Source organism: Oryza sativa, chromosome 3, assembly GCF_034140825.1.
Source record: "Oryza sativa Japonica Group chromosome 3, ASM3414082v1".
Lineage (NCBI taxonomy): Eukaryota > Viridiplantae > Streptophyta > Magnoliopsida > Poales > Poaceae > Oryza > Oryza sativa.
In genome coordinates, this window is record NC_089037.1 from 28,648,557 (window position 1) to 28,674,162 (window position 25,606).

The following is a 25,606-nucleotide window of genomic DNA, read 5'->3' on the forward strand; positions in this document are numbered from 1 at the left end:
TCCCAGCTGTCTTTCCTCCAGGTCACCTGACAAATGTCACTGCATATATAGATGTGAAGCCAAACCATGCATGCATGCTAAGCGTGCCAATGCCCACGAGATTTGTCCTTCCTCTTCTAGCGCAGCCATTTCCAGAGCCGGACACTCCTGTGCCGCGTTTTCGCCGAGGCTGACAGGTGGGCCCCACCGCTCCGAAAGGAGGCGTTACTACTGGGGTTTAATGGCGCCAGCAGAGGAGGAGAGGAGATTAGGATTCAGAGATGAGTCGCTTTTGTACTATATGACGATCTCGTCGTGATCATCTCGATCCAACCTTGCTTGCCGCTGTTGCTACAGATTGTTCTTTGTGTTTTTTTTTCCTCTCCTTTTCTTGAGGAATTTGAGATCTCCAGGTAGCCATGGCGCATGTCCTTGTCGTGCCGTATCCTAGCCAGGGGCACATGAACCCGATGGTGCAGTTCGCGAGGAAGCTGGCGTCCAAGGGCGTGGCGGTGACCGTGGTCACCACCCGCTTCATCGAGCGGACGACGTCGTCGTCCGCCGGCGGCGGGGGCCTCGACGCCTGCCCGGGGGTGCGGGTGGAGGTCATCTCCGACGGCCACGACGAGGGCGGCGTCGCGTCGGCGGCGAGCCTGGAGGAGTACCTCGCCACGCTCGACGCCGCCGGGGCCGCGTCGCTCGCCGGGCTCGTCGCCGCCGAGGCGCGCGGCGCCGGCGCGGACCGCCTCCCCTTCACGTGCGTGGTGTACGACACGTTCGCGCCGTGGGCGGGGCGCGTGGCGCGCGGCCTCGGCCTGCCGGCCGTGGCGTTCTCCACGCAGTCGTGCGCCGTCAGCGCTGTGTACCACTACGTCCACGAGGGGAAGCTCGCCGTGCCGGCGCCGGAGCAGGAGCCGGCGACCAGCAGGAGCGCCGCGTTCGCCGGGCTGCCGGAGATGGAGAGGCGCGAGCTCCCGTCGTTCGTGCTCGGCGACGGGCCGTACCCGACGCTCGCCGTGTTCGCGCTCAGCCAGTTCGCCGACGCGGGGAAGGACGACTGGGTGCTCTTCAACTCGTTCGACGAGCTGGAGAGCGAGGTAAGTGAAGAATTAATAAACCGGAGATTTAATGTTTTTCAACGAATTTTTAAAGCGTATTACTATTTTTCAACTAAATTTTGTCTCGGTGATTGATTCGTAGTAGCATCATGGCCCATGCGTATAGCTTTCTTTGATGGCCTTCATATACGTATAAACTGTTGGCAGTTGGGACAAAGCTGATAAATCCTTTACATGCCTGCTTGGAATGTGAGAATGTCATATGATTTTGGTAGAAAAAAATGATTGGATAAATTATTCGAAATCAATTTACTCTCCTTTGTCGTACCCAAGTAGATATGCAGAATTCTAGAATTGGATGGGTGCAATGTAGTTCTTATTTATGCATGGGTGTGGGCGCGGCGTCAGGCTAAAATATTTGGGTTTTTGATTAATCCCTCTTGTTGATTTGTACTATAAAAAATGATTTAATTAAATCATTTTAGCCTGTCCATATGATACATTTGGAATGTGATGAGAATGGCCCGACGCTTTCTGTGGTCGTCACGGTTGTCGTGAAGACACGTGTCACTAAAGTCCTATTTGAAACACTAAAGTATTAGGAATTTTAATTTGGCCGATCGGTTGTGCTGCTGCCGCTGCCTCTGTGGCAGTTCATAGCTTTGCGACAATTGCTATGAAGACACGTGTCACTAAAGTCTTATTTGAAACATGAAAGTATATTAAGAATTTTTTTAGCCGCAATGTATTTTTCAAGGATACGAAAACAATGTATTCTTTAAGGATGAAATTTTAGAGGATACAGTATATATGCATATGTAGCAAGTGCTCGATGCTCCGGTGTTAGTCTCCTGGTAGTATTATACTAGGGGGCAAATTATTAACTTATTAATACAATGATTAGGAGTTACTTTGTTATTTACGTTTTTCCTGGCTAAATCTATCTATGATCATCCATTGTGTTGACATCGCTCTCATTTCATCGAAAAAACCAAAACAGGAAGGAAAAAAAATGTTTAGTCACTGCTAAATGATGATTATATCATCTGCATCTATTTTTTCTTGACAATAATGACTGCGTACATTTCTATTACCGTTAACTGCGGTGATAGTATAAATAGATCTAAACCTTTTGATCAAATGAAATCAATGGTTCATATTGATTTATACTACCCGTAGAGAGCACCGTAGTAATGGTCATGTAGCAAATATAGTGTGCATTTTCAACCTTCACAGTCAATTTCCTGCCTTATTTCTTTTTACGCCAAACTTGGAACGATAAAATTATTGAAATCCTATAAATGTCAGAGGAAGGAAATATATAGTGCAAACTTAGTATGTAGTATAAATCTAAAAAATAAAGTATAATAAAGAATAGAGTCTTTCTTAAAAAAAATAAAGTCTAATATTTGTCCAAGTTACACGGAGTAAAACTTTCGATTTAACAATGAGTAAAAGTTATTTATAGTGAGGTAAACAAATCTCAGACACATATTAAATGCTACTATGATAATTTTCAGGTTTATATTAGGTATGTGATTTGCCAGTGGCCGATTGCACTTGACTCCACAAAATGGACTAATTGATTAACACTCTGATCGTACTGTTCTAGGTTTTGGCTGGGTTGTCGACCCAGTGGAAGGCCCGCGCCATCGGGCCATGCGTGCCACTTCCCGCCGGCGACGGCGCCACCGGCCGCTTCACCTACGGCGCGAACCTGCTCGACCCGGAGGACACCTGCATGCAGTGGCTGGACACCAAGCCGCCGAGCTCCGTCGCCTACGTCTCCTTCGGCAGCTTCGCGTCCCTCGGCGCCGCCCAGACGGAGGAGCTCGCCCGCGGCCTCCTCGCCGCCGGCAGGCCGTTCCTGTGGGTGGTCAGGGCCACCGAGGAGGCGCAGCTGCCCCGCCACCTCCTGGACGCCGCGACGGCGTCGGGCGACGCGCTCGTCGTGCGGTGGAGCCCCCAGCTCGACGTGCTGGCGCACCGCGCCACCGGGTGCTTCGTCACGCACTGCGGCTGGAACTCCACCCTGGAGGCGCTCGGCTTCGGGGTGCCCATGGTGGCGATGCCGCTGTGGACCGACCAGCCCACCAACGCCCTGCTCGTCGAGCGCGCCTGGGGCGCCGGCGTGCGCGCCCGCCGCGGCGACGCCGACGCCGACGACGCCGCGGGGGGGACGGCGGCGATGTTCCTCCGCGGCGACATCGAGCGGTGCGTGCGCGCCGTCATGGACGGGGAGGAGCAGGAGGCCGCCCGTGCCCGCGCGCGCGGCGAGGCGCGGCGGTGGAGCGACGCCGCGCGCGCGGCGGTGTCCCCCGGCGGCAGCTCCGACCGGAGCCTGGACGAGTTCGTGGAGTTCTTGCGCGGCGGCTCCGGCGCCGACGCCGGCGAGAAGTGGAAGACGCTGGTTTGGGAGGGCAGCGAGGCTGCAGCGTCGGAGATGTGATCCGTGAGACGCATCTCGCGCGAAATGCGACGTGGAATGGGAATCCCGAGGCCGCTGACGTCAGAGTCTCGTAGACTGGTTGATGATTAGTTTGTTTTTTTTTCTTTTTTAATCAAGGATAATAAAACAGTAATTCAGACTTGTGGTTGGTGGATAAGTTTATCTCGTCCGGTTGCGTGGTTCGCACTTATTTTTCTCGTGTTCCGTTTGGTTACTGTTCTCCCTGTTAGCAGGAAGAAAATTTTGCCTGACGTTTAGCACAAAATTTATTTCAACTTTTAAAACATTGAGCAATTTTATAGTTTATAAAATCTGATAAGTTTTTTCTTCAAATAAATCTGATAATTTATTATAATATGATAAACTAATCTTATCAATATTTAAGACTAAGCGTGGCCGAATTGATAGTCGAAATTTCAAAGTTTCATCAAATGTTGTACTAGAGATCTACTCCATCCGTAAAAAGAAAATATAACTTTGGCCTATGGATCTGTACATAATAATATAACATATGTTCAGATTCATAGCTAGAAATTGTTTTTATGGACAGATGGTGTAGATGTTTTTTTTTAACGGAGAGAGTAATATATTGAACTGGATTATGCATCATGAATGAAAATTATAGATTGACAATGCAATTTTACAACAATGAAAAGATAACTAGGCGCACTTACCAAAATACCATTTATGTATAGTTTATTTAGAAGGGGAAAAGCACAAGAAAGCAGTAGTAATACATTTTAGTTTCATTCGTGGCCTGCGATGGCGACGACAAGTTTATTCAATCAAATAACATACACTGCGCACAACTATAGTAGCAGAGACCTAGATCCGCGTAAGAATACTCTCGGATCGTCAGATCAGTACCCACCGGTGAACTTGGACTTAAGCAGCTCGACGACGCCGGCGTCCACCCGGAGCGCCTTGACGAGCACCGGCGTCGGGATGGGTGGGTTGGAGCCGAACAATGTGAGCGGGACGAAGACGATGCCAGGGTTCTGGCTGTTGAAGGACACCACCATGGTGGCCTCCGTCTTGCCGACGTTGAACTGGAAGTGCATGAGCCCCCGCGGGATGACGAACGTCTCGCCGCCGCGGACCACCCTGGAGTAGTACCTGTTCCCGGTGTCGAGGCTGCCGATGATGCCGACGAGGAGCTCGCCGCGTAGCACGATGCCGACCTCGGTGGCGCGCGGGTGGACGTGCGGCGGGTTGGTGCCGCCGGGCGCGAAGTCGATGCGGTTCATGGACACGCCGAGCGTGTTCACCCCGGGCCACCCCGCGACGTCGAGCTGCGTGACGTTGGAGCCGTTGGGGTTGGCGTTCACGTCGCCGCCCGTGGCTAACCTGGAGGAGAAGAGGAACTCGTCGCCGGCCGCCGGCGTGGGCTTGCACGGGTACCCGTTCAACGTCACCTCGCTGTCGAGGTCGGCGACGCAGAAGTCTTGGAGAGGGTCAGGGTCGTTGGCCCGTAGCACCGGCGCCTGCTGCAGGAGCAGCACGACGAGCACCACCCCAGCTAGGGTAGTTTTGAAGCACTCCATTGCTAATCAACGAGCAAAGCTAGCCAATTCTTGTATATGTTCCTCAGGTCTCGGCTCAATTTCTTTGAGTAATGAAATGGCACCTGGCAGAGGCAGTAGTATAGAAGCTACTTTGCTAATTGGGTGCCGATGATCGAGCTAGCTTTGGAGCCTTTTATATAGGGGCAACAATTGCTTTACGATACTCTAGATTTCTAGCGTTTGCTTCTGGACGCTCTAATTTTCTGATTGTAAAAAGATGCTCTGACAATTATTTTAATATATACCCTCTCTAATCCAAAGAGAACGTTTGCAAAAGACGTTTTACCCTTCGACTACCATGAAAGATTTAAATTTAAACAAATTTTGGCTGAATATAAACAATGTTTTGTGGACGATTCAAAACATTTCCCGAATTGTGGAAATCCAAAACTTTTTATGCAAAATTGTTTAAATTCAGCCAATATTTGTTTAAATTTTATTTTATTATTTTTTAATTTCTTTTCCAATTGTCATTTATGTCATTTGGGACATGGTTTGAATTTTGCAAAATATGTTTAAATTCAACTTAATTTGGTTAAATTTAAATCATGATAGGTGGGCCAAGGATAAAATCATCTTTTCCAAAATTTCATATCTACAATGGACAAAGATATGTTAACATATTGGTCAGAATATCTTTTGACAATAAAGACAAAAGGATGGGACACAAAAACTCAAATGTCCTATGGTAAAGCTGATAAAAAATTAGAGTGTCCTAGAAGAAATTTTGCGTTATATATAGGCGAGCATGCTACATGGGCAATGCATATCGATCCCTACGTACAGGGATCAAGATTTTTTTCTAAGAGGCACAGACCGCCAAAGGAAACATCAAAACAACCAGTAATTTGAATTTGTTAGCCAACCTTCGAGAAATGCCAGCCAAGTCTAGAGAGCAAGGTAAATTACATTTCATTTGCGATTAACCGTGAGGCACAAGCAACAACAACGCAGTAGGGAGGAGTGCCTGATTTTTTCTGCAAAAACCGACGCCCAATTTCTACTTGCGTGCAAAGATAAATAATAGAGAAAACAATGTAAGAGAAGTGTGATGGAATGGAATGGAACTTGAATTTCAGAAGGAACCTATGGTTTAAAAGAGAGCTATGAAAAGGCTGAAAAGTTTGCTAGAAGAGGTAGTGTTAAATGAGATCAACACAGCCTCATTTGGAACGGTGGGAAATCCACTGCGAAATCCTTGTATAGAGAGTTAGGCTGCGTTCGTTTGGGTGATAGGGAGTGAGAATGCACATCGTTTTCCGCGCGCACGCTTCCCAAACTACTAAACGGTGTGTTTTTTGCAAAAATTGTCTATATGAAAGTTGCTTTAAAAAACCATATTAATTCATTTTTGAAATTTAAAATAGTTAATACTCAATTAATCATGAGTTAATGGCTCACCTCGTTTTGCGTATCTTCCCAATCTCCTCAATCCCTTCTCCTCAAACACAACATTAGAGAGACTATCTACCTTAGGTGGGGGTAATTGAGAGCTATGAGCTAGCTATGTTTGAAGAAGCCAAATTCCGTTAGAAATCAAACACTTGATCTGATGGGTCTTTTTTTTTCCTTATCAGAAGAGATCGTTTAATTAATTCAATGTGCAGTTTAATTAAACCCTAAAACAAAATTGGTGAGCTCTGAAAGATGAAAGAGACGTTTTTGGGGGTAATTTGCTAGGTGCCGACCCGTCAATATCCTGTCTTGGTGTTGTTCCTATCATGCAAATGGGTGGTAAGAGAAGCTAGCTTAGAAGAGGTTTGCATCCCCAGCAACCTATCATTTTCTGCAAACTCAATTTTGTGTAAGAACCTTGTTATTTACTTCATCCATTTCAAATTACATGCCGTTCTAGCTTTGTCCTAAGACAAGTATTCTTTTTTATGTTTGACAACTAATGTCTAGAAATATATGTAGTTTAACAACATACGAATTATATATATTATAAATTCATTTCTTGTGGTTAGTAAAAAGATATATATTAATATTATGATGTTAAAAAATATGAATGTCTAGAAATTGATAGTCAAATATATAAATGTTTGGCTTAGATAAAATTAGAATGCTAAGTAATTTAAAATGGAGGTAGTAATTATCTTTAGGCTTTTATTGAAAAAAAGCAGATAGATCATAGATGTATAAGAAAGCTACAGACTATCAGGGGTAGAGAGTGTGTGTTTTGTACTTGGTTACGTTTCTTGCTTTGTTTATTTGCCCATCCAATTTGTAATCCTCACCTGATTAAACACATGATTTATTATTTTTTTATCTCTAGGGACTAGGGAGAACAATGACTTCTCGACTTTGATAACGGTGACTTTAGCTATCGATTGATGGAAACATACCATAAGGGCACCCACAATGGTTATCTATAAGCTCTCTACAAGAGATCCATGTCAGCATATTTTCCTACTTGGAAGAGATTAAATGAAGAGAGAGAGCAAAGCTATCTACTAACATGGAGATAGTCTATAGAGAAAAACGAGGCAATGGATTAGAGAGCTATAGATACCCATGTAGACATACCATTGAAGTGGTTTACTATTAATCTAGTCTATTGTTGAGGTGTACATGTTTTATAGATAGCACCTTACTTTACCATTGCGGGTGCTCTAAGACTTCATTACTTCAGTACGGATTTATCATATCATTAGTATATTATATTTTTACTTTTCACTCATTTAAAACTTCTACTAGATGTACCACTAGGTCTAATATAATAGTAGAATGGGTAAATTTCACAAAACCCAAACTATTATAAAACTACATATATCAGATGATGTGTCATAAACTAAATTACAGATTTAGTATCAAATTTGTTGGTGAACTATAATTTTAAGATAATGTGTCACAAACTATACAATTTAGTAATGAAGTTCACAAAACTATACAAGCTTAGCACCAATTTAACTATAAAACTACAATTAATGTTTACTCTACCTCCAGGGGCGGAGCTAGAACAAAATGGAGAGGGGTGCCATTCGCTTGCTTTACTCTACTTTAGGCCGAGTTTAGGTTGATATGAGTGCCTGAGTTTGGATTGAAGGGGTGCCTATATGGTAAAAATAGATGAACTACAACTAAAAAAATTTATTGACCGGGTTCCTGGGCACCCCCCCCCTCTTCAATGTAGCTCCGCCCCTGTCTACCTCACCTTCATGCCTCAAGTGGACTCTTCAGGTGACAACATAGTTCCGGATGTCTGGAACAACGACGATGACACACTTGATATCATGAATTTCTTGCAAGTGTTGTGCTAGATGTATCCCATTGCTGTGGTGTCCTTAGTAGCAATGTCCCTGTCAGATTGGTTTTGTTAGAACGGTGGTAAGATTTGGACGACCGACTAATTTACATCTTATTTACTTTCCGACATTATCTTTCATTGTAGTTCTTATCAGCCATTATGTCAGCGACATTCGATCGGTAATGATCATTCGATGTTTCGGAGATTCTAGTTCTTAGTTTGAGGAAGACAAGTACAACATACAACTTAGAAGCCACTGGGAAACAATGGTTATATAGATTCTCGTGAACTATAGAGGGAGGTTTTATAACTGTGTTTAGGTTGGTTGTCGAAGTAAATACCCGTATCATGGGGGTCGGGAGACAAATGATTCGCCTATAAACCGGTGTAAATACCATCAATTATATATTGAAAATGCAATTTGGAAACAACGAAAAGATAATTGCACATACTCGGTAATTAAACACACACATTTATTTAATTTGTTGCAAAAAACATCACAAAGAAGTACAATTTGGTTTCATTCCCACAACATGGGAGGTAAAGCTTATTCACTCCAATAACATGCAACCGCCTCGCGAGAGCTTTTAGTTACGCTGCTGGTAGAACAGAACCAGCAGAGACAACCATGAAAATGTTCTCCGGTTAGTTATTAGTACCCACCGGTGAACTTAGACTTGAGCAGCTCAACTACGCCAGTGTCCACACGCAGCGCCTTAACGAGCACCGGCGTCGGGATGGGCGGGTTGGAGCCAAACAATGTGAGCGGGACGAAGACGATGCCAGGGTTCTGACTGTTGAAGGACACCACCATGGTGGCCTCCGTCTTGCCGACATTGAACTGGAAGTGCATGAGCCCTCTCGGGATGACAAACGTCTCGCCTGCACGGACCACCTTGGAATAGTACCTGTTCCCCATGTCGAGGGTACCGATGATGCCGACGAGGAGCTCGCCGCGGAGCACGATGCCGACCTCAGTGGCGCGCGGGTGGACGTGCGGCGGGTTGGTGCCGCCGGGCGCGAAGTCGACGCGGTTCATGGACACGCCGAGCGTGTTGACGCCGGGCCACTCGGCGACGTCGAGCTCCGTGACGTTGGAGCCGTTCGGGTTGGCGTTCACGTCGCCGCCCGTGGCTATCTTAGACGAGAAGAGGAACTCGTCGCCGGCCGCCGAGGCCGGCTTGCACGCGTGCCCGTTCACCGTGACCTTGCTGTCGAGGTCGGCGACGCAGAAGTCCTGGAGAGGGTCCGCGTCGGTGGCCCGAATCAGCACGGGCGCCTGCTGCAGGAGCAGCACGACGAACACCACTCCAGCTGTTATGGTTTTGAAGCTGTGCTCCATTGCCAATCAACTAGCGAATTACTTCTTCGATCAGGCTGACAGTAGCAGTGAGGAGACGAGCTGGCTAGCTAGCTTGTTAATTTGCTACTTTAAATTGCTTGGGTGTTGATGAGTTAGCCTAGCTTTGGTGCTATGGTGCCCTTTATATAGGGAAGCAACCATGCACATCGAGCTATGCATCATTCATTTTGCCGTTTTGCGTTGCTCGCGTGACAAAATTAACAATTCAGTTATGGGAAGATTAGTGTGGCATCGAAATCCATCATGTGACAAAACTACGGGTCAACAGTCAAACTGCCATAAAGAGGCTGCTAAGGAATAGAGATAGTAAGAGACTAGCCTGTACTGTATCAGCCAGGACCTATATAGCTAGCAACATATATACTCCTACATACTCCATGCATGCCTCTCTCAGAAATACAGATGATTTATTCAATTATTTTCTTCTCTAATGAGGAATAATGACTTTATCCCTAATTAGTTCTCTACTAATTTTCAATATTATCTATTCAGTGTTTGGTCCAGGAGGGCTCGACAAGCCGCCGGGTGGACGTTTCTTGCTCTCTGCCAAGCACACCAGCCAAGAGCCCAAGAGCTATACCCTCTAGAATTTGAAAGAGATAACCAGGCAAGAAACACCTGCTGCGCCGAGGCGATTATTGGTGGCTGCTGGCTGGGTTTTGCCTACTGTTCAAAGGATGAAACATGCTTGTAGATTTATATACTACTCCATCCATTTCAAATTGATCTACATATTTCATAGGTACACCAAGACCAAGAAAAACTAATAACTCTCTCATACTATATTTACTCTAGCAACAAACTCAATGCATACACCATCCCCACTATTTTCTAGCCAATAGCAAATCAAGATATTGCATGTGGGTTATAAATACTTGTGTACATGGATACATGCATCAATATCCATTTACTCCAATGCACAAATAACGAATAGACTTAATAAATAAACACAAATATGTAGATCATTTAGGAATAACCTTAAAAAAACTATATGTAGATCAATTTGGAATGGAGGGAGTATGTAGTAGTCAATAAGAATTTTGGTTCTCATTTTTTAGAACTACTCACACCAGACAATCTTTCTATCTAGCTAGCTGGATTCAGCTTACTTAGACGCACAGATATAAATATATGCGGTAAGTTTTCTAGTTTGATTTACTAGGAGCTAAATAGAAATTATTCCCTCAATTTTAAATATAACAAGTGTTAGTTATGAGATTTATAGCTAAATGCTGTTAAATTTTCGTACGGAGGTAGTACAATTGGTATTTTGCGCGACAACAGACCTGTGCGGGCAGCGGCTCAGGTGCAACGGACATGGTTGAGGATGGGGAGGCGCAGCTCCTCAGGCAGCGCGCTGATCAAATCCACACCGGTGGTGAGACAATGCTAGAGCCAGACTCCCCACGGTGCTTCCATACTATTGTCGACGCAAGCATGAGATGTCAGTTTGGGGGAAGGGAATCCAAGGGATGGGTGGATTTCGGGGGAAGAGACGTAAGAAACGATGATTTGGAAAGCAAACGCCGGATAAATGCACGCAGTTCATGTAAACATCAGACAAAATGTACACGTTCTTATACTTACATGTGGACAATGGCAGAGCCAGAAATCATCAACACCTTGGACTCAAGTAAGGCTCGACTAACAGGATATTGATTTTTTAAAATAAATACATCTTGGTTTAAGAGGATTATAGAGGTAAACCTAGGGTTTAAGCCCAAGCTTCCCTAGTCTTGCCTCCACCCTTGCATGTGGTACGTTCTTATCAAATTCTTGGTTACCGAATGATATCCCACGTTTCTCTGCGAGATTGCTCTGTACTAGTACATGTAAATGACTCGTAAAAGATATGCAAGCTATAAAAATAAAGGGGAAAAAGAGATCTGAACTCTTCAGTAGTTATACGGCGGGGAGACCAATATACTTTCAATTTTAATTGAATGCTTAAACTGTATAAATGAAAAATTATCACAGCAATAAAGTTCATATCAACAGAAGAAAATTAAAGACCATGTACTCCTCAATTTCACATAAGCCAATATCTCGTAACACTCCAATCGATGATCCAACGGTTAAGATATTTAGGTCCAATGGATGATCCAAAGGTCAAGATATTTATATTATGGTGATGTGCTTCAATGCATGTTGAGCTTTTGATCCCAACTAGTACTACCTTCGTTTTATAATGTAAGTCATTCTAGCATTGCCCATATCTATCTATTATATTATTAAAGGAATAGAAAAATGAGCCTCCACGTTCGCTCTCATGGCCTAGAAATTCTCACATTAATCGGAGAAAAAGAAAAAACAGAGTCCATATATAAATACAATTTAGAAATAGCTGAAATTCGAAATTAAAAAAATAAGGAATATTAGAAGAGGAGACTAGAGTCCATATAGAAATACAATTTAGATATAGTTGAAATTCGGAATTAAAAAAATAAGGAATATTAGAATAGGAGACTAGAGTCCATATAGAAATACAATTAGGAAATAACTGAAATTCGGAATTAAAAATAAAGAATATTAGAAATAGAGTATAGAGTCCATATAGAAATACAATTAAGAAAAAAAATAGAAATTCGAAATTAAAAAATAAGGAATATTAGAAGTAGAGTATAGAGTCCATATAGGAATTTAAAACTGACTAAAATTTGGAATAAACATAATAAAATTAAAAGTAGAGTTTAGAGTCCGTATAAAAATATAATTTACAAATAACTAAAATTCAAAATTAAGAAAAACATGGGAAGAAGAGTTTAAAGTCAAAATAGGAATACAATTTAGAAGTAACTGAAATTCAAAATTAAAAATTAAATAATATTGAAAGATGAGTTTAGAGTCCACATAGAAATACAGTTAGAAATAATAAAAATTTAGAAATAAAAATAAATAATATTGGAAGAAGAGCATAGAGTCTATATAGATATACAATTTACAGAAAATTCGGAATTTAAAAAAATAAATATTAAAAGATGAGTCTAGAGTCTATATAGGAATATATATAATTTACAAATAACTAAAATTTGATATTAAAAATAATTAATAACTAACACATATATAAAATATAATATGAATATTACACATTAGTAGTTTTGTAAAGTTATTGCAAAATTTAAAATTATATATTTGAATAATATAATGAGAAAACATATATGTTATTATATGAGAGAAAATATAATGATGCTAGCCGCGCAATCTGTGCGGACCACCATGCTAGTTCATATAGATGTTATTAACATCTATATGAATATGAATATGGGCAATGCTAGAATGACTTACATTATGAAACGGAGGAAATATGATATATATATATATATATATATATATATATATATATATATATATATATATATATATATATATATATATATATATATATATATATATATATATATATATATATATATACTGAAAATGCAATTTGAGAACAATAGAAAGATAATTGCACATACGAAAAGACACACGTTTACTTAATTCATTATAAGGAGAACAACATCATTTTATTTTCATTCCCATAACATGGGAAAAAGTTTATTCAATCCAATGACATGCAACCACAAAGCGAGAGCTTTAAGTACGCTGCTCGTAGCGAAGAACGGTACGAAAATACTCCCAGATTAATTAGTACCCGCCGGTGAATTTGGACTTGAGCAGCTCAACTACACCAGCATCCACGCGGAGTGCCTTGACAAGCACCGGCGTCGGGATGGGCGGGTTGGAGCCGAACAATGTGAGCGGGACGAAGACGATGCCGGGGTTCTGGCTGTTGAAGGACACCACCATGGTGGCCTCCGTCTTGCCAACGTTGAACTGGAAGTGCATGAGCCCCCTCGGGATGACGAACGTCTCGCCGGCACGGACCACCTTGGAGTAGTACCTGTTCCCGGTGTCGAGGGTGCCGATGATGCCGACGAGGAGCTCGCCGCGGAGCACGATGCCGACCTCGGTGGCGCGCGGGTGGACGTGCGGCGGGTTGGTGCCACCGGGCGCGAAGTCGACGCGGTTCATGGACACGCCGAGCGTGTTGACGCCGGGCCACTCGGCGACGTCGAGCTCCGTGACGTTGGAGCCGTTCGGGTTGGCGTTCACGTCGCCGCCCGTGGCAATCTTGGAGGAGAAGAGGAACTCGTCGCCGGCGGCCGACGCCGGCTTGCACGCGTGCCCGTTCACCGTCACCTCGCTGTTGAGGTCAGCGACGCAGAAATCCTGCAGAGGGTCCGCGTCGGTGGCTCGGATTAACACGGGCGCCTGCTGCAGGAGCAGCACGACGAACACCAACCCAGCTGCTTTGAAGCCGTACTCCATTGCTAATCAACTACTAGTAACTAATTACTTCTTCAATCAGGCAGACAGTAGCAGTGACGAGCTGGCTGGCTTTGTTTGCTACTTTGCTTTGCTGATGATGTAGCAAGCTTTGGAGCCCTTTATATAGGGAAGCACCCATGCATCGATCGTGCCTTCCGTGCATAACTGATCATGTTTCATGCGTACGTGGCACACGTGAGAAAATTTGCAATTCACTTATAGGAAGATTAGTCAGCAGTCAAGACCCCGTAGAGGCTGCTAAGGAACAGATCAGACTGATCTGTAGTGAAATTAGCTAGGACCTATAAGCAACAAATCCTACATGCTCTCCATGCCGGTCAGATATACAGATGGCTTATTCAATTATTTTCATCTCTAACGTGCAATGACTTCTCCCCCGATGATTTTGATTTTTAATGTTATCTTTAGCACTGTTTGCTCAAAGAGACGATATTCGTATATACTGTTAGGTTTCTCACCATAAATAATTAAATATATCTATTTATACCTACGAGTTGCACATTAGCTCCGGTGGAAGCTTCCAATTTATTATAACAAGTACAACTTGTGAGCATAAACGTAAACATTTAATGCTATATCGAGCTCCTTTGAAACACGGAATTGAGAAAATGAAGGAATAAAAAATATAGGATTTGATAGAAATGAAAGTGTTAAAGGGATAATAGCAAAACATTGAAAAAATAAGCTGCGCCAAGCACACCACCCAATTGATACCCTCTAGATAGTTTGAAAGAGATAACCCGGCAAAGAAACACCTGCTGGGCAGAGGCTATTATTGGTGGCTGCTAGTTGGGTTTTGCTTACTGTTCAAAGGATGAAACATGCATGTAGGTTCATATGCTATTTGGTAGCAAATAAGAATTTTGGTTCCCATTTTTTAGAACTATTTCACAAAAGACAATATTTCTATCCAGCTAGCTGGGTTCACTGTACTTAGACGCACAGATACAAATTTTTGCGGTAACTTTTCTAGTTTGATTTACTAGGAGCTAAACAAGAACTATTCCTCTATTCCAAAATATAGCAAGTGTTTACTATTAGATGTACAGTTGTTATATTTTTTATGGAGGTAGCCCAAGCTTCCCTAGCTTGCCTCACCCCTGCATGTGAGTCCTCCTTATCAAATTCTTGGTTACTAGATTAGACCCTATGTTGTTTTACGAGATTGCTCTATACAAGTAAACGACTTGTAAGGATATGCAAGCTATAAAAACTAACAGAAAAAAAAAAGTTTTGAACTCTTCGGTAGTTACATGGCGGGGAGATCAGTAGACTTTCAATTTTAATTGAATATTTAAACTTTATAAACTTGAAATTATTAAACCAATAAAGTTCATAGAATAGATATTATTCAATGCTTGTCGAGCTTTTGATCACAATTACATAAGATACTAGTTAATACCTCACGCTTTGCTAGCTGTGAGATATGTGGATAAATGAATGTTATATATTATAGAAATGATAGATGCATATGTTGTGAAAATGATTGTGGAGATAATGATTTGAATTGCTTGCATATTGAATTCTAAAAATATAATAAAATTGTATATGATATGTTATGTTTGCATGATATTTAAAATACTCTAGATAAAAATTACTAGTGGGTGATGACGTGACACACTTGTGAATTAAAATACTTTAGATAATAAGTGCTAGTGAGTAATGATGTGGCACACTTACATGTTAAGTTCTAGGAGTTAATGCGAAGGTTATGATGTACTCCCTCCGGTTTCATTTTAATTAACGTTTTGGACAATGACACGGTTTACAAGATATATCTTTGACTATATTTTTCTACTATAATATATATAATAAATAAATGCATGTTTACTTTTATTATAATACTTTAAAAGACAAATCTATATATGTTATTCTAGTTTCTTTAAACTAAATATTTTTAAAGTTATTTATGGTCAAAGTTATAAAAGTTTGATCTTGTCCAAAACGTCAATTAATATGGAACCGGAGGGAGTAATACACTTGCATTTTGAGTTTTAGGATCTAGTGGACATCAGCTTTATAGTAAGATAGGATATATAAATACTGAAAATACAATTTCAAAACAACATGATGATAATTGCACATACACAGAAAAGATACACGATTCTTAATTCATTATAAGGAGAAAAAAAACATCACAAAGAAGTATTACATTTTATTTCCATTCCCATAACATGGGAGAAAGTTTATTCAATCCAATAACATGCAACCACACAACGGGAGCTTAAAGTATGCTGCTGGTAGCAGAGAACACCATGAAAATGCTCTCGGATTAATTAGTACCCGCCGGTGAATTTGGACTTGAGCAGCTCAACTACACCAGCATCCACGCGGAGTGCCTTGACAAGCACCGGCGTCGGGATGGGCGGGTTGGAGCCGAACAATGTGAGCGGGACGAAGACGATGCCGGGGTTCTGGCTGTTGAAGGACACCACCATGGTGGCCTCCGTCTTGCCAACGTTGAACTGGAAGTGCATGAGCCCCCTCGGGATGACGAACGTCTCGCCGGCACGGACCACCTTGGAGTAGTACCTGTTCCCGGTGTCGAGGGTGCCGATGATGCCGACGAGGAGCTCGCCGCGGAGCACGATGCCGACCTCGGTGGCGCGCGGGTGGACGTGCGGCGGGTTGGTGCCACCGGGCGCGAAGTCGACGCGGTTCATGGACACGCCGAGCGTGTTGACGCCGGGCCACTCGGCGACGTCGAGCTCCGTGACGTTGGAGCCGTTCGGGTTGGCGTTCACGTCGCCGCCCGTGGCAATCTTGGAGGAGAAGAGGAACTCGTCGCCGGCGGCCGACGCCGGCTTGCACGCGTGCCCGTTCACCGTGACCTTGCTGTCGAGGTCGGCGACGCAGAAGTCCTGGAGAGGGTCCGCGTCGGTGGCCCGAATCAGCACGGGCGCCTGCTGCAGGAGCAGCACGACGATCACCACTCCAGCTGCTATGGTTTTGAAGCTGTGCTCCATTGTTGATCAACTAGCTAGTGCTTCTATATATCTAGCTCGATCAGCTCAATATATTCTCTTTTGAGAATGAGAATTGAGAAGGAAACTAGGAAAGAAGCGCAGTGACAAGCTGGCTTTGTTTGCTGCTATACTTTGCTTGGTGAGGATGAGGATGAACTAGCATTTGAGCCCTTTATATAGGGGAGCACAGATGCATGAGTCATGCATAGGTTATGTTTTTTTTCTTTTTTTTTGCGAGGAAATGCATAGTTTATGTTGGGACACGTGATAAAATTAACAGTGCAGTTTTGTGGGATTACCGGATTATTGTTACATGCGTCGAAACAATCTTGTGAGAAAAATCAGGTCAGCAGTCGAGGCCACAAAGAGGTTGCTAAGGAAGAGAACCTGTGACTGTGAATTAGCTAGAACCTATCTGCATGGACTAAATCTCCATCAGAAAGAGAGATTTGATGTTCTTTCTCTCTCTTATTTGTTTTCTTTCTTTTTCTCTCTTTTTTTCTTTTTTATCACGAAAGAAAGAGAGAGTACGTTGCAGTTGTGTCTCTCTCATTTTTTTCTTCTTCTTTTTTTCTTTATCTCTCTTTCTTTCTTTCTATCACGAAAGAAAGTAAGTCGCAGTTGGTTACGTGTGTCTGCTTGCTGGACGCAGATCGACGGGATGGGCGTATGCTGATATGCACCCTGCTGGTGGCGTTCAGGGCTCGTTTATTTTGCCATCCAAATTTGTAACGCCCCACCTAACGATTTATTCCATTGCTGCTATTTTTCATCTATAGATTAGAGCAACGAAATGATTTCAATTCTCATCAATGTTATCGATCTTTAATTCGAATCTCGGTCAAATTTCTCACTAGAACAAATTACATTTGTCTAATTTTAAACTGGATATAAGCCGATGATCGACTGGGTGTCGAAACATGATTTCGGCAATAATAAAAAGGGGTAGCGCACGAGACCTAAAAGTGGATGGATGTGGAGACAAAGGATTTAGACAGGTTCAGGCCCTCTCAATGAGAGGTAATACCCTACTCCTGTTTGGGGATTTGAATCCGCCGAGTATGTATTGATCTGACGATCAGGTTGTCTCATATATGCCCCCTAGAGGGCCTCCTGCCCACCTTATATAGGATGGGGGGCAGGATTACAAGATAGAAACCTTAACCAATACGGTATCGGTTTCCTAAATCAGGACTCTAGGCCGTTCCGTAATATACAAGGAAACGTAACACCCAAGTCATGATCTGTTACATATTACATAGATATAAGTTATCCCCTATAACTAGTCGGACAACCATGCCGTGTGGGTATGGGGTACCCATAATCTCCACAGTAGCCCCTGAGACCTTCACAGTCGGAAAGATAACCTTCTCTCGAACTAGATTACTCCAAAGCCGAGTGCTTCAATCATCTTCGCCATGGTCTCCCGAGTACTTTTACCAAATCTGAAGACTGTGGAGGGCTGAAAAATATAGTCAGGTGCATCGACTAGATGCACCTAATAGGTGTAACCCCCGACTATGTGGTTAATCGAACAAACCAAACATATAGTCAAGGAATAAATAATCCAACCAACCGAGTGGTTTTGATAATTATAGTCAACCAAGCGACTTAATATTAATATGTAGCATATGCGGTGTGAATCCCTGAATAATATGATCCAAGTGATATACCGACTGCTTTGTAAAATATGATGAGTGTAACCTAAAGTTGGCTACATTATTGAAAATTCACATAGCAAAATAGCTATAAAGAAGCTTGTATGTTGTGAATAAAGAAATTTCCAAAGTATTGGGCATACGCCATGCGCACACTGCTTTAACAGATGTGCTTAAGTCCCTAGAAGACACATGGTTCCACCACACCTGGAAATATATGGCATATGTGGTATAAAATCCGAGTAAATAAACTCATAAAGGATTTACCAACCGCCTGAAAAATGACCACAATATATAATCAGCCTAAGCCATAATATTGGTCAATAAAAATGCACACTTACGTGGCAAAAAGCAACGATATTGTATCCAATCAATTGCTTAAAAACCCAAACAGCACCATGACTATATTAAAAAGTCAGCGGGGCAGCTATATAAAGCTTTACTGTTTGACACCTTTTAAGATGCATTGTACCAACTCCTAAAAAGTTGAGTAACTGCTGTATAAAAGGATTTTAAGGTATTGGGCACTTGATCACGCGCACTTTGGCCTAAGCAAAAAGTGCCTAAGTCCCTAAAAGAACGTGACAGGCCACACTTGAAAATATGGGCTGCAGACATATTAGGCCTAGGCCAAAAAATATGCCTTCGATACCCTTTAAAGGATGACGCATGTAACATGCTCCCGGGTGATATAGACCATGTGATCTGAGTGATTATCCCTTATGGGATACTCCAAAATAGATATAAAAATTGAATCCCGACTGGCGCAAGTATTCAGTTGATAACCCTTACGGGGAATAATAAATAGTCCAGTCTTTGAGCATATAAAATAGACCCATGATCATGAATTCATGTTGCATGTATCCGGAGCAAGTCCAAATTGAAGGTATGATACTTGTGTTTGAGCTAATAAGCCCCTGAGCATATAGCTTGTCCTTCTGTCATAGTCACAATTGTCCATTGATGGTAGCTGACGCAGTTGGCATAGAGACAAGACAACCAATATAGAGAGAATATTGCCCACCAGAGGTGGCAAAAATATTGGTGGTAGTGAAGATAGTGATACCAATCAAAAGTACTGAAGTCGCATAGCCATGGAGGCGAAGAAACCAGTCGGCGGCAGTCAGGTCAGCCAGCAATGAATATGAAGGCGCTCAGCGATAAAGTTGTGTAGTTGACGACGACAAACGCAACCGACATGATGAAGATGACGATGTCGGTGATCCAGCCAATAGCAGTGTAGCAACCAATGATAATGACAAAGACGCTCATCAGCATTTGCATAGTAGTCAACCATGAAGGTGAAATAATAAGTCGGTGAAAACATAATCATCCATTAGCAACAGCAGAGATGTCAGGGTCGATGAAGCAGAGGTGCTGGTGATGATGTCAGTGACAATAATCCATCAAATTAATGTTATAACTGTTGTAGATGCTTCACTTGGAGGAGAGTTGATGTTGTTGCCCAACTCGTCTAAACCGAAATATTTGAAGTTGTTGAAGTAGAATGTCTGCTCCGAAGCAAAGATGAAGATAATGACTCCTGGAGTTGACTCGTGGGTTGATGAATTGATTTCTTCAGCTTGACATAAAATTTGTCAAATTTTGAGCCTTGTATTTGTATAGCCCCCGACTCTTTGATTAGTTGGGAAACAACTGAACATAGAGTCGAGAACTGTAGCCTCTTATCGTCGAATAGTTATTGCTTGATTAAAGATATGTGTTGAAGATGTCCAAATAGAAATCATGAATGTTGGAGAGCCACTTGTTGTAGTAAAATAACACGGCATCGCATGCCGAGATGTCGAGATTCACAACAACGTCATGGTTGGTGATGTAGCAAAACTTGTGAAGTAGCAGCAATAGAGTTTGCTGGTACCGAAGATAATAAAGATGAAGTCGCTCCACCATGATGACAAAGTTGTGTTGCCGTGATGAAGTGAACACGAGTCGGCGGCAACAGAAGCAAACCGGTAGTGAAGACGCGCAGTTGTGAAGATAAAAGCACTAGTCGGCGGCGGCATAACACGAGTCGGCGGCGGAAGACGATGATGTCCATCAGTAGTGGTAGCTGTATAAACCAAATGTAGAGGCGAGGGCACTAGTCAGCAGCAGACGAGACGACCGGCGATGAAGATGGTAAGGCCAATCAACACTGGCAGAATCATGCAGCCATGGAAGTGAAGAAACCAGTCGGCAGCCATGGCAAACGTAGGCAGCTTGTGTTGAAGATACTGATGCCTATTAGTAGTGACAGCGATGTAGCCAGCCGTGAAGAAGATAGCATCAGTTGGCGTTATAACAGGCCAGCCGTGCAGGCGGTGACACCAGTCAGCGGCGGATGAGGCGGCCGGTCGGTGAAGACGTAGACGCCCAACAACGGCAGCATAATAGGCCAGCCGTGCAGGCGGAAACACCAGTCGGCGGCGGTCGAGGCGGCCGGTCGGTGAAGACGTAGACGCCCAACAACGGCGGCATAAAGGCCAGCCGTGCAGGCGGAAGCACCAGTCGGCGGTGGACGAGGCGGCCGGTCGGTGAAGACGTAGACGCCCAACAACGGCGGCATAAAGGCCAGCCGTGCAGGTGGAAACACCAGTCGGCGGCGGTCGAGGCGGCCGGTCGGTGAAGACGTAGACGCCCAACAACGGCGGCATAAAGGCCAGCCGTGCAGGCGGAAGCACCAGTCGGCGGTGGACGAGGCGGCCGGTCGGTGAAGACGTAGACGCCCAACAACGGCGGCATAAAGGCCAGCCGTGCAGGCGGAAACACCAGTCGGCAGCGGCGAAGGCAAGCCGGTCGGTAAAGACGTAGACGCCCAACAACGGCGGCATAAAGGCCAGCCGTGCAGGCGGAAACACCAGTCGGCGGCGGCGAAGGCAAGCCGGTCGGTGAAGACGTAGACGCCCAACAACGGCGGCATAATAAGTCAGCCGTGCAGGCGGAAGCACCAGTCGGCGGCGGCGAAGGCAAGCCGGTCGGTGAAGACGTAGACGCCCAACAACGGCGGCATAATAAGTCAGCCGTGCAGGCGGAAGCACCAGTCGGCGGCAGACGAGGCGGCCGGTTGGTGATGTTCTGACTGATCCATTCCTGGAGCGTAAGAGATAAGCTTAAAGCCATGAATCCCTTTTATGCATATCTGGATCTAGATCCTGCAGAACAAACATATAGGATGAGTAGTATCTGATATAAATATAATACTCGAGAAAAAATCAAGTATTTTAAAATATTGATAAATATGTATTTCTCCTCTTGTCAATTTTGATTTCCCCGAGCAGATGACTCTGTACGTTTAAACACTCTGTCCGACTAGTCATAGCCCCCAAGCATCGGGAGTCGGCCTAGGCATTTCCCAAACATGCATATGAGTGACATGAGTTCGTCATTAATGGAACAAAGTTTCACGGATCAGAATTTACTACTTAGGTACTTTTGCAATTATTAAGAGCAGAAAATAAATTTATCTCATCTCTATGCTTTTGATTTATTCCGAATAATACTTAGCACCTTGCGTTACTCGGTCCATCCAACGAGCCCCCGGGTGCTAGGAATCGGCCCAAAGGCAACCATCCATTGGCAAACCAAACGGAAAGCATAGGAAGATAGAACTCCATAACTCGATAGGTACTTTTGTACTCAGATTATGTCGCAAGCAATCAAGATAAATATTATGAAAATTGTTTAAAAAATACGATATAACATCTATAGCCCCCGACTCACTAGTCAACGGCGAACCAGTTGATGTAGTGAGGCGAAGGAAAAGACAAAATATCATATAAAGAATAAAATAAATGATGACTTAGCTTTGTAATATTCCCTCGGTGACAGCAAAAGTAGCCGATGTGGGAACGAAGCAGTCCATCAATGGTGACAAAAACACCAGTCGGCGCCAGTGGAACCAAGCCAGTGGTGTAGATGATGAAGCCCATTAACAGCGGCGAAGTCCGCCAACCGTATAGGCAAAAACACCAGTCGGCGGCGGCGAAGGCCAGCCGGTCGGCGAAGACGTGGACGCCCATGAACGGTGGTGTGACCAACCAACCGTATAGGCGAGGACACCAGTCGGCGGCGACGGAGGCAGGCCGGCGGTGAAGTCGTAGACGCCCAACAGCGGCGGCATAATAGGCTAGCCGTGTAGGCAGAAACACCAGTCGGCGGCGGCGAAGGCCAGCCGGTCGGCGAAGATGTGGACGCCCATGAACGGTGGTATGACCAACCAACCGTATAGGCGAGGACACCAGTCGGCGGCGACGGAGGCAGGCCGGCGGTGAGGTCGTAGACGCCCAACAGCGGCGGCATAATAGGCCAGCCGTGTAGGCGGAGGCACCAGTCGGCGGCGACGGAGGCAGGCCGGCGGTGAAGTCGTAGACACCCAACAGCGGCGGCATAATAGGCCAGCCGTGTAGGCGGAGGCACCACTCGGCGGCGACGGAGGCGGGCCGGCGGTGAAGTCGTAGACGCCCAACAGCGGCGGCATAATAGGCCAGCCGTGTAGGCGGAGGTACCACTCGGCGGCGACGGAGGCAGGCCGGCGGTGAAGTCGTAGACACCCAACAGCGGCGGCATAATAGGCTAGCCGTGTAGGCAGAAACACCAGTCGGCGGCGGCGAAGGCCAGCCGGTCGGCGAAGACGTGGACGCCCATGAACGGTGGTATGACCAACCAACCGTATAGGCGAGGACACCAGTCGGCGGCGACGGAGGCAGGCCGGCGGTGAGGTCGTAGACGCCCAACAGCGGCGGCATAATAGGCCAGCCGTGTAGGCGGAGGCACCAGTCGGCGGCGACGGAGGCAGGCCGGCGGTGAAGTCGTAGACACCCAACAGCGGCGGCATAATAGGCCAGCCGTGTAGGCGGAGGCACCACTCGGCGGCGACGGAGGCGGGCCGGCGGTGAAGTCGTAGACGCCCAACAGCGGCGGCATAATAGGCCAGCCGTGTAGGCGGAGGCACCACTCGGCGGCGACGGAGGCAGGCCGGCGGTGAAGTCGTAGACGCCCAACAGCGGCGGCATAATAGGCCAGCCGTGTAGGCGGAGGCACCACTCGGCGGCGACGGAGGCAGGCCGGCGGTGAAGTCGTAGACGCCTAACAGCGGCGGCATAATAGGCTAGCCGTGTAGGCGGAGGCACCACTCGGCGGCGACGGAGGCGGGCCGGCGGTGAAGTCGTAGACGCCCAACAGCGGCGGCATAATAGGCCAGCTGTGTAGGCGGAGGCACCACTCGGCGGCGACGGAGGCAGGCCGGCGGTGAAGTCGTAGACGCCCAACAGCGGCGGCATAATAGGCCAGCCGTGTAGGCGGAGGCACCACTCGGCGGCAACGGAGGCAGGCCGGCGGTGAAGTCGTTGTTGTTATCAGCAATGGCGGTGGCGAAGACAAGCCGGCAAAGTGGACTCGCGGCCGATCGACTGGAAAGCTGAGACGCCTCGACTCCATGACCAGCATTAATCGCCTCAATAGTGCCGCGTAATTATATGCGAACAACAACAAAAAATAACAAGAGATTAATCTGAGATTAAAAATCAATATGATAAATAATGATAAAACTAGGCGTCCGGCGCTGGACGAGTAGTTAGCATGAGTAGATATAAAAAAATTGCTCAATGGAAAATATCACATAAAGAGGAAAAATAAAGGCACTTAGCTTTTTTCTCAGTGTCCTCCGTATATATGTGTTAATGGGTGGACAGGAGATCATATCGGCAACTTGTGACAGACATGCAATACATGCATGAGTGCTGCACTTCCCTGCGTGAAAATTGCTCCTATTGATTGGCTCAGATTCCACGTCGACTCCAATTTAGATTAGTAATTGAATATCGCCAGGAGATTTGACATCATCAGATGATGGACTCGGCATGTCAAACGATCAAGTTGACGACTGACGTCCCGTCGGAATTTCCGGCGGCGGCGATGCAAGCCGAACTCCAGAAGAAAAGAACCGGTCCGAAGATGAAGGCGGTGCTGACGGCAGCCATAGGAGATTGAATCTGAAACTTGCCGCGGTAGATTGTTGTAATCCCTCGATTGAGTTTCCCCCTGACTGATTTGGATCAAGTCAGAGAAGAGGAGCTTGAAGAAGTGGTCGACGGAAAGGAAGTGAAAACTCCCGAAGCGAAGACGAAGTCGGCGACTCATGAAGTTAATTCCATCGCGCTCGTTGATAGGAAACTCGACGCAACCCCTACCTGGCGCGCCAACTGTCGAAACATGATTTCGGCAATAATAAAAAGGGGTAGCGCACGAGACCTAAAAGTGGATGGATGTGGAGACAAAGGATTTAGACAGGTTCAGGCCCTCTCAATGAGAGGTAATACCCTACTCCTGTTTGGGGATTTGAATCCGCCGAGTGTGTATTGATCTGACGATCAGGTTGTCTCATATATGCCCCCTAGAGGGCCTCCTGCCCACCTTATATAGGATGGGGGGTTGGATTACAAGATAGAAACCTTAACCAATACGGTATCGGTTTCCTAAATCAGGACTCTAGGCCGTTCCGTAATATACAAGGAAACGTAACACCCAAGTCATGATCTGTTACATATTACATAGATATAAGTTATCCCCTATAACTAGTCGGACAACCATGCCGTGTGGGTATGGGGTACCCATAATCTCCACACTGGGTGCCAGCCAACAGCCGATCGAGCACATATCCCAAACTTGTTCCCTCTAGAATTTGAGTGAGATAGCTGAGCAACCCCTAAATATTTGACACCGTTGACTTTTTAAAATATGTTTAACCGTTCATCTTATTTAATACTTTTATGAATATTATTCAAAAACTTGAGTAGTAGTAGTATATTTAACAATGAATCAAATGATAGAAAAGGAATTAATAACTACTTAAATTTTTTTGAATAAAACGAACAGTCAAACATATTTAAAAAATCAACGGCGTTAAATATTTAGAGACGGAGGGAGTATATGATGATGGAAAATACTAGTTTAATTTGTAGTGCTCTGTTTTCGGCAGAAGAAGAAAGGGG

At 44.8% G+C, this 25,606-nt stretch overlaps 5 protein-coding genes across 5 annotated transcripts; 1 reads left to right on the top strand and 4 right to left on the bottom strand.

The window, feature by feature from the left end:
- The first annotated feature begins 253 nt into the window (after positions 1 to 253).
- LOC4333790 (indole-3-acetate beta-glucosyltransferase) lies at positions 254 to 3,676 on the top strand. The gene is made up of 2 exons (XM_015774665.3): positions 254 to 1,076; positions 2,650 to 3,676. The coding sequence occupies exons 1-2, from the start codon at positions 399 to 401 to the stop codon at positions 3,484 to 3,486; spliced, it is 1,515 nt and encodes a 504-aa protein (XP_015630151.1). The 5' UTR covers positions 254 to 398; the 3' UTR covers positions 3,487 to 3,676.
- A 468-nt stretch (positions 3,677 to 4,144) lies between these two features.
- LOC4333791 (germin-like protein 3-3) lies at positions 4,145 to 5,155 on the bottom strand. Its single transcript, NM_001418497.1, has one exon. It carries the CDS (start codon positions 5,028 to 5,030, stop codon positions 4,347 to 4,349), a length of 684 nt encoding a protein of 227 aa, NP_001405426.1. The 5' UTR covers positions 5,031 to 5,155; the 3' UTR covers positions 4,145 to 4,346.
- Positions 5,156 to 8,747: 3,592 nt separating this feature from the next.
- LOC4333792 (putative germin-like protein 3-4) lies at positions 8,748 to 9,734 on the bottom strand. The gene has a single exon (NM_001418498.1). It carries the CDS (start codon positions 9,638 to 9,640, stop codon positions 8,951 to 8,953), a length of 690 nt encoding a protein of 229 aa, NP_001405427.1. The 5' UTR covers positions 9,641 to 9,734; the 3' UTR covers positions 8,748 to 8,950.
- Positions 9,735 to 13,109: 3,375 nt separating this feature from the next.
- On the bottom strand, positions 13,110 to 14,052 carry LOC4333793 (germin-like protein 3-5). Its single transcript, NM_001418500.1, has one exon. The coding sequence runs from the start codon at positions 13,970 to 13,972 to the stop codon at positions 13,289 to 13,291; it is 684 nt and encodes a 227-aa protein (NP_001405429.1). The 5' UTR covers positions 13,973 to 14,052; the 3' UTR covers positions 13,110 to 13,288.
- A 2,025-nt stretch (positions 14,053 to 16,077) lies between these two features.
- On the bottom strand, positions 16,078 to 17,106 carry LOC4333794 (germin-like protein 3-6). The gene has a single exon (NM_001418499.1). The coding sequence runs from the start codon at positions 16,957 to 16,959 to the stop codon at positions 16,270 to 16,272; it is 690 nt and encodes a 229-aa protein (NP_001405428.1). The 5' UTR covers positions 16,960 to 17,106; the 3' UTR covers positions 16,078 to 16,269.
- Positions 17,107 to 25,606: the final 8,500 nt, after the last annotated feature.

Bases quoted from the DNA above. Each gene is read 5' to 3' on its own strand.
- LOC4333790 (XM_015774665.3), top strand. From the start codon at position 399: ATGGCGCATGTCCTTGTCGTGCCGTATCCTAGCCAGGGGCACATGAAC. The intron at 1,077-2,649 runs GTAAGTGAAGAA...GTACTGTTCTAG, and splicing joins TCGACGAGCTGGAGAGCGAG to GTTTTGGCTGGGTTGTCGAC.
- LOC4333791 (NM_001418497.1), bottom strand. From the start codon at position 5,030: ATGGAGTGCTTCAAAACTACCCTAGCTGGGGTGGTGCTCGTCGTGCTG.
- LOC4333792 (NM_001418498.1), bottom strand. From the start codon at position 9,640: ATGGAGCACAGCTTCAAAACCATAACAGCTGGAGTGGTGTTCGTCGTG.
- LOC4333793 (NM_001418500.1), bottom strand. From the start codon at position 13,972: ATGGAGTACGGCTTCAAAGCAGCTGGGTTGGTGTTCGTCGTGCTGCTC.
- LOC4333794 (NM_001418499.1), bottom strand. From the start codon at position 16,959: ATGGAGCACAGCTTCAAAACCATAGCAGCTGGAGTGGTGATCGTCGTG.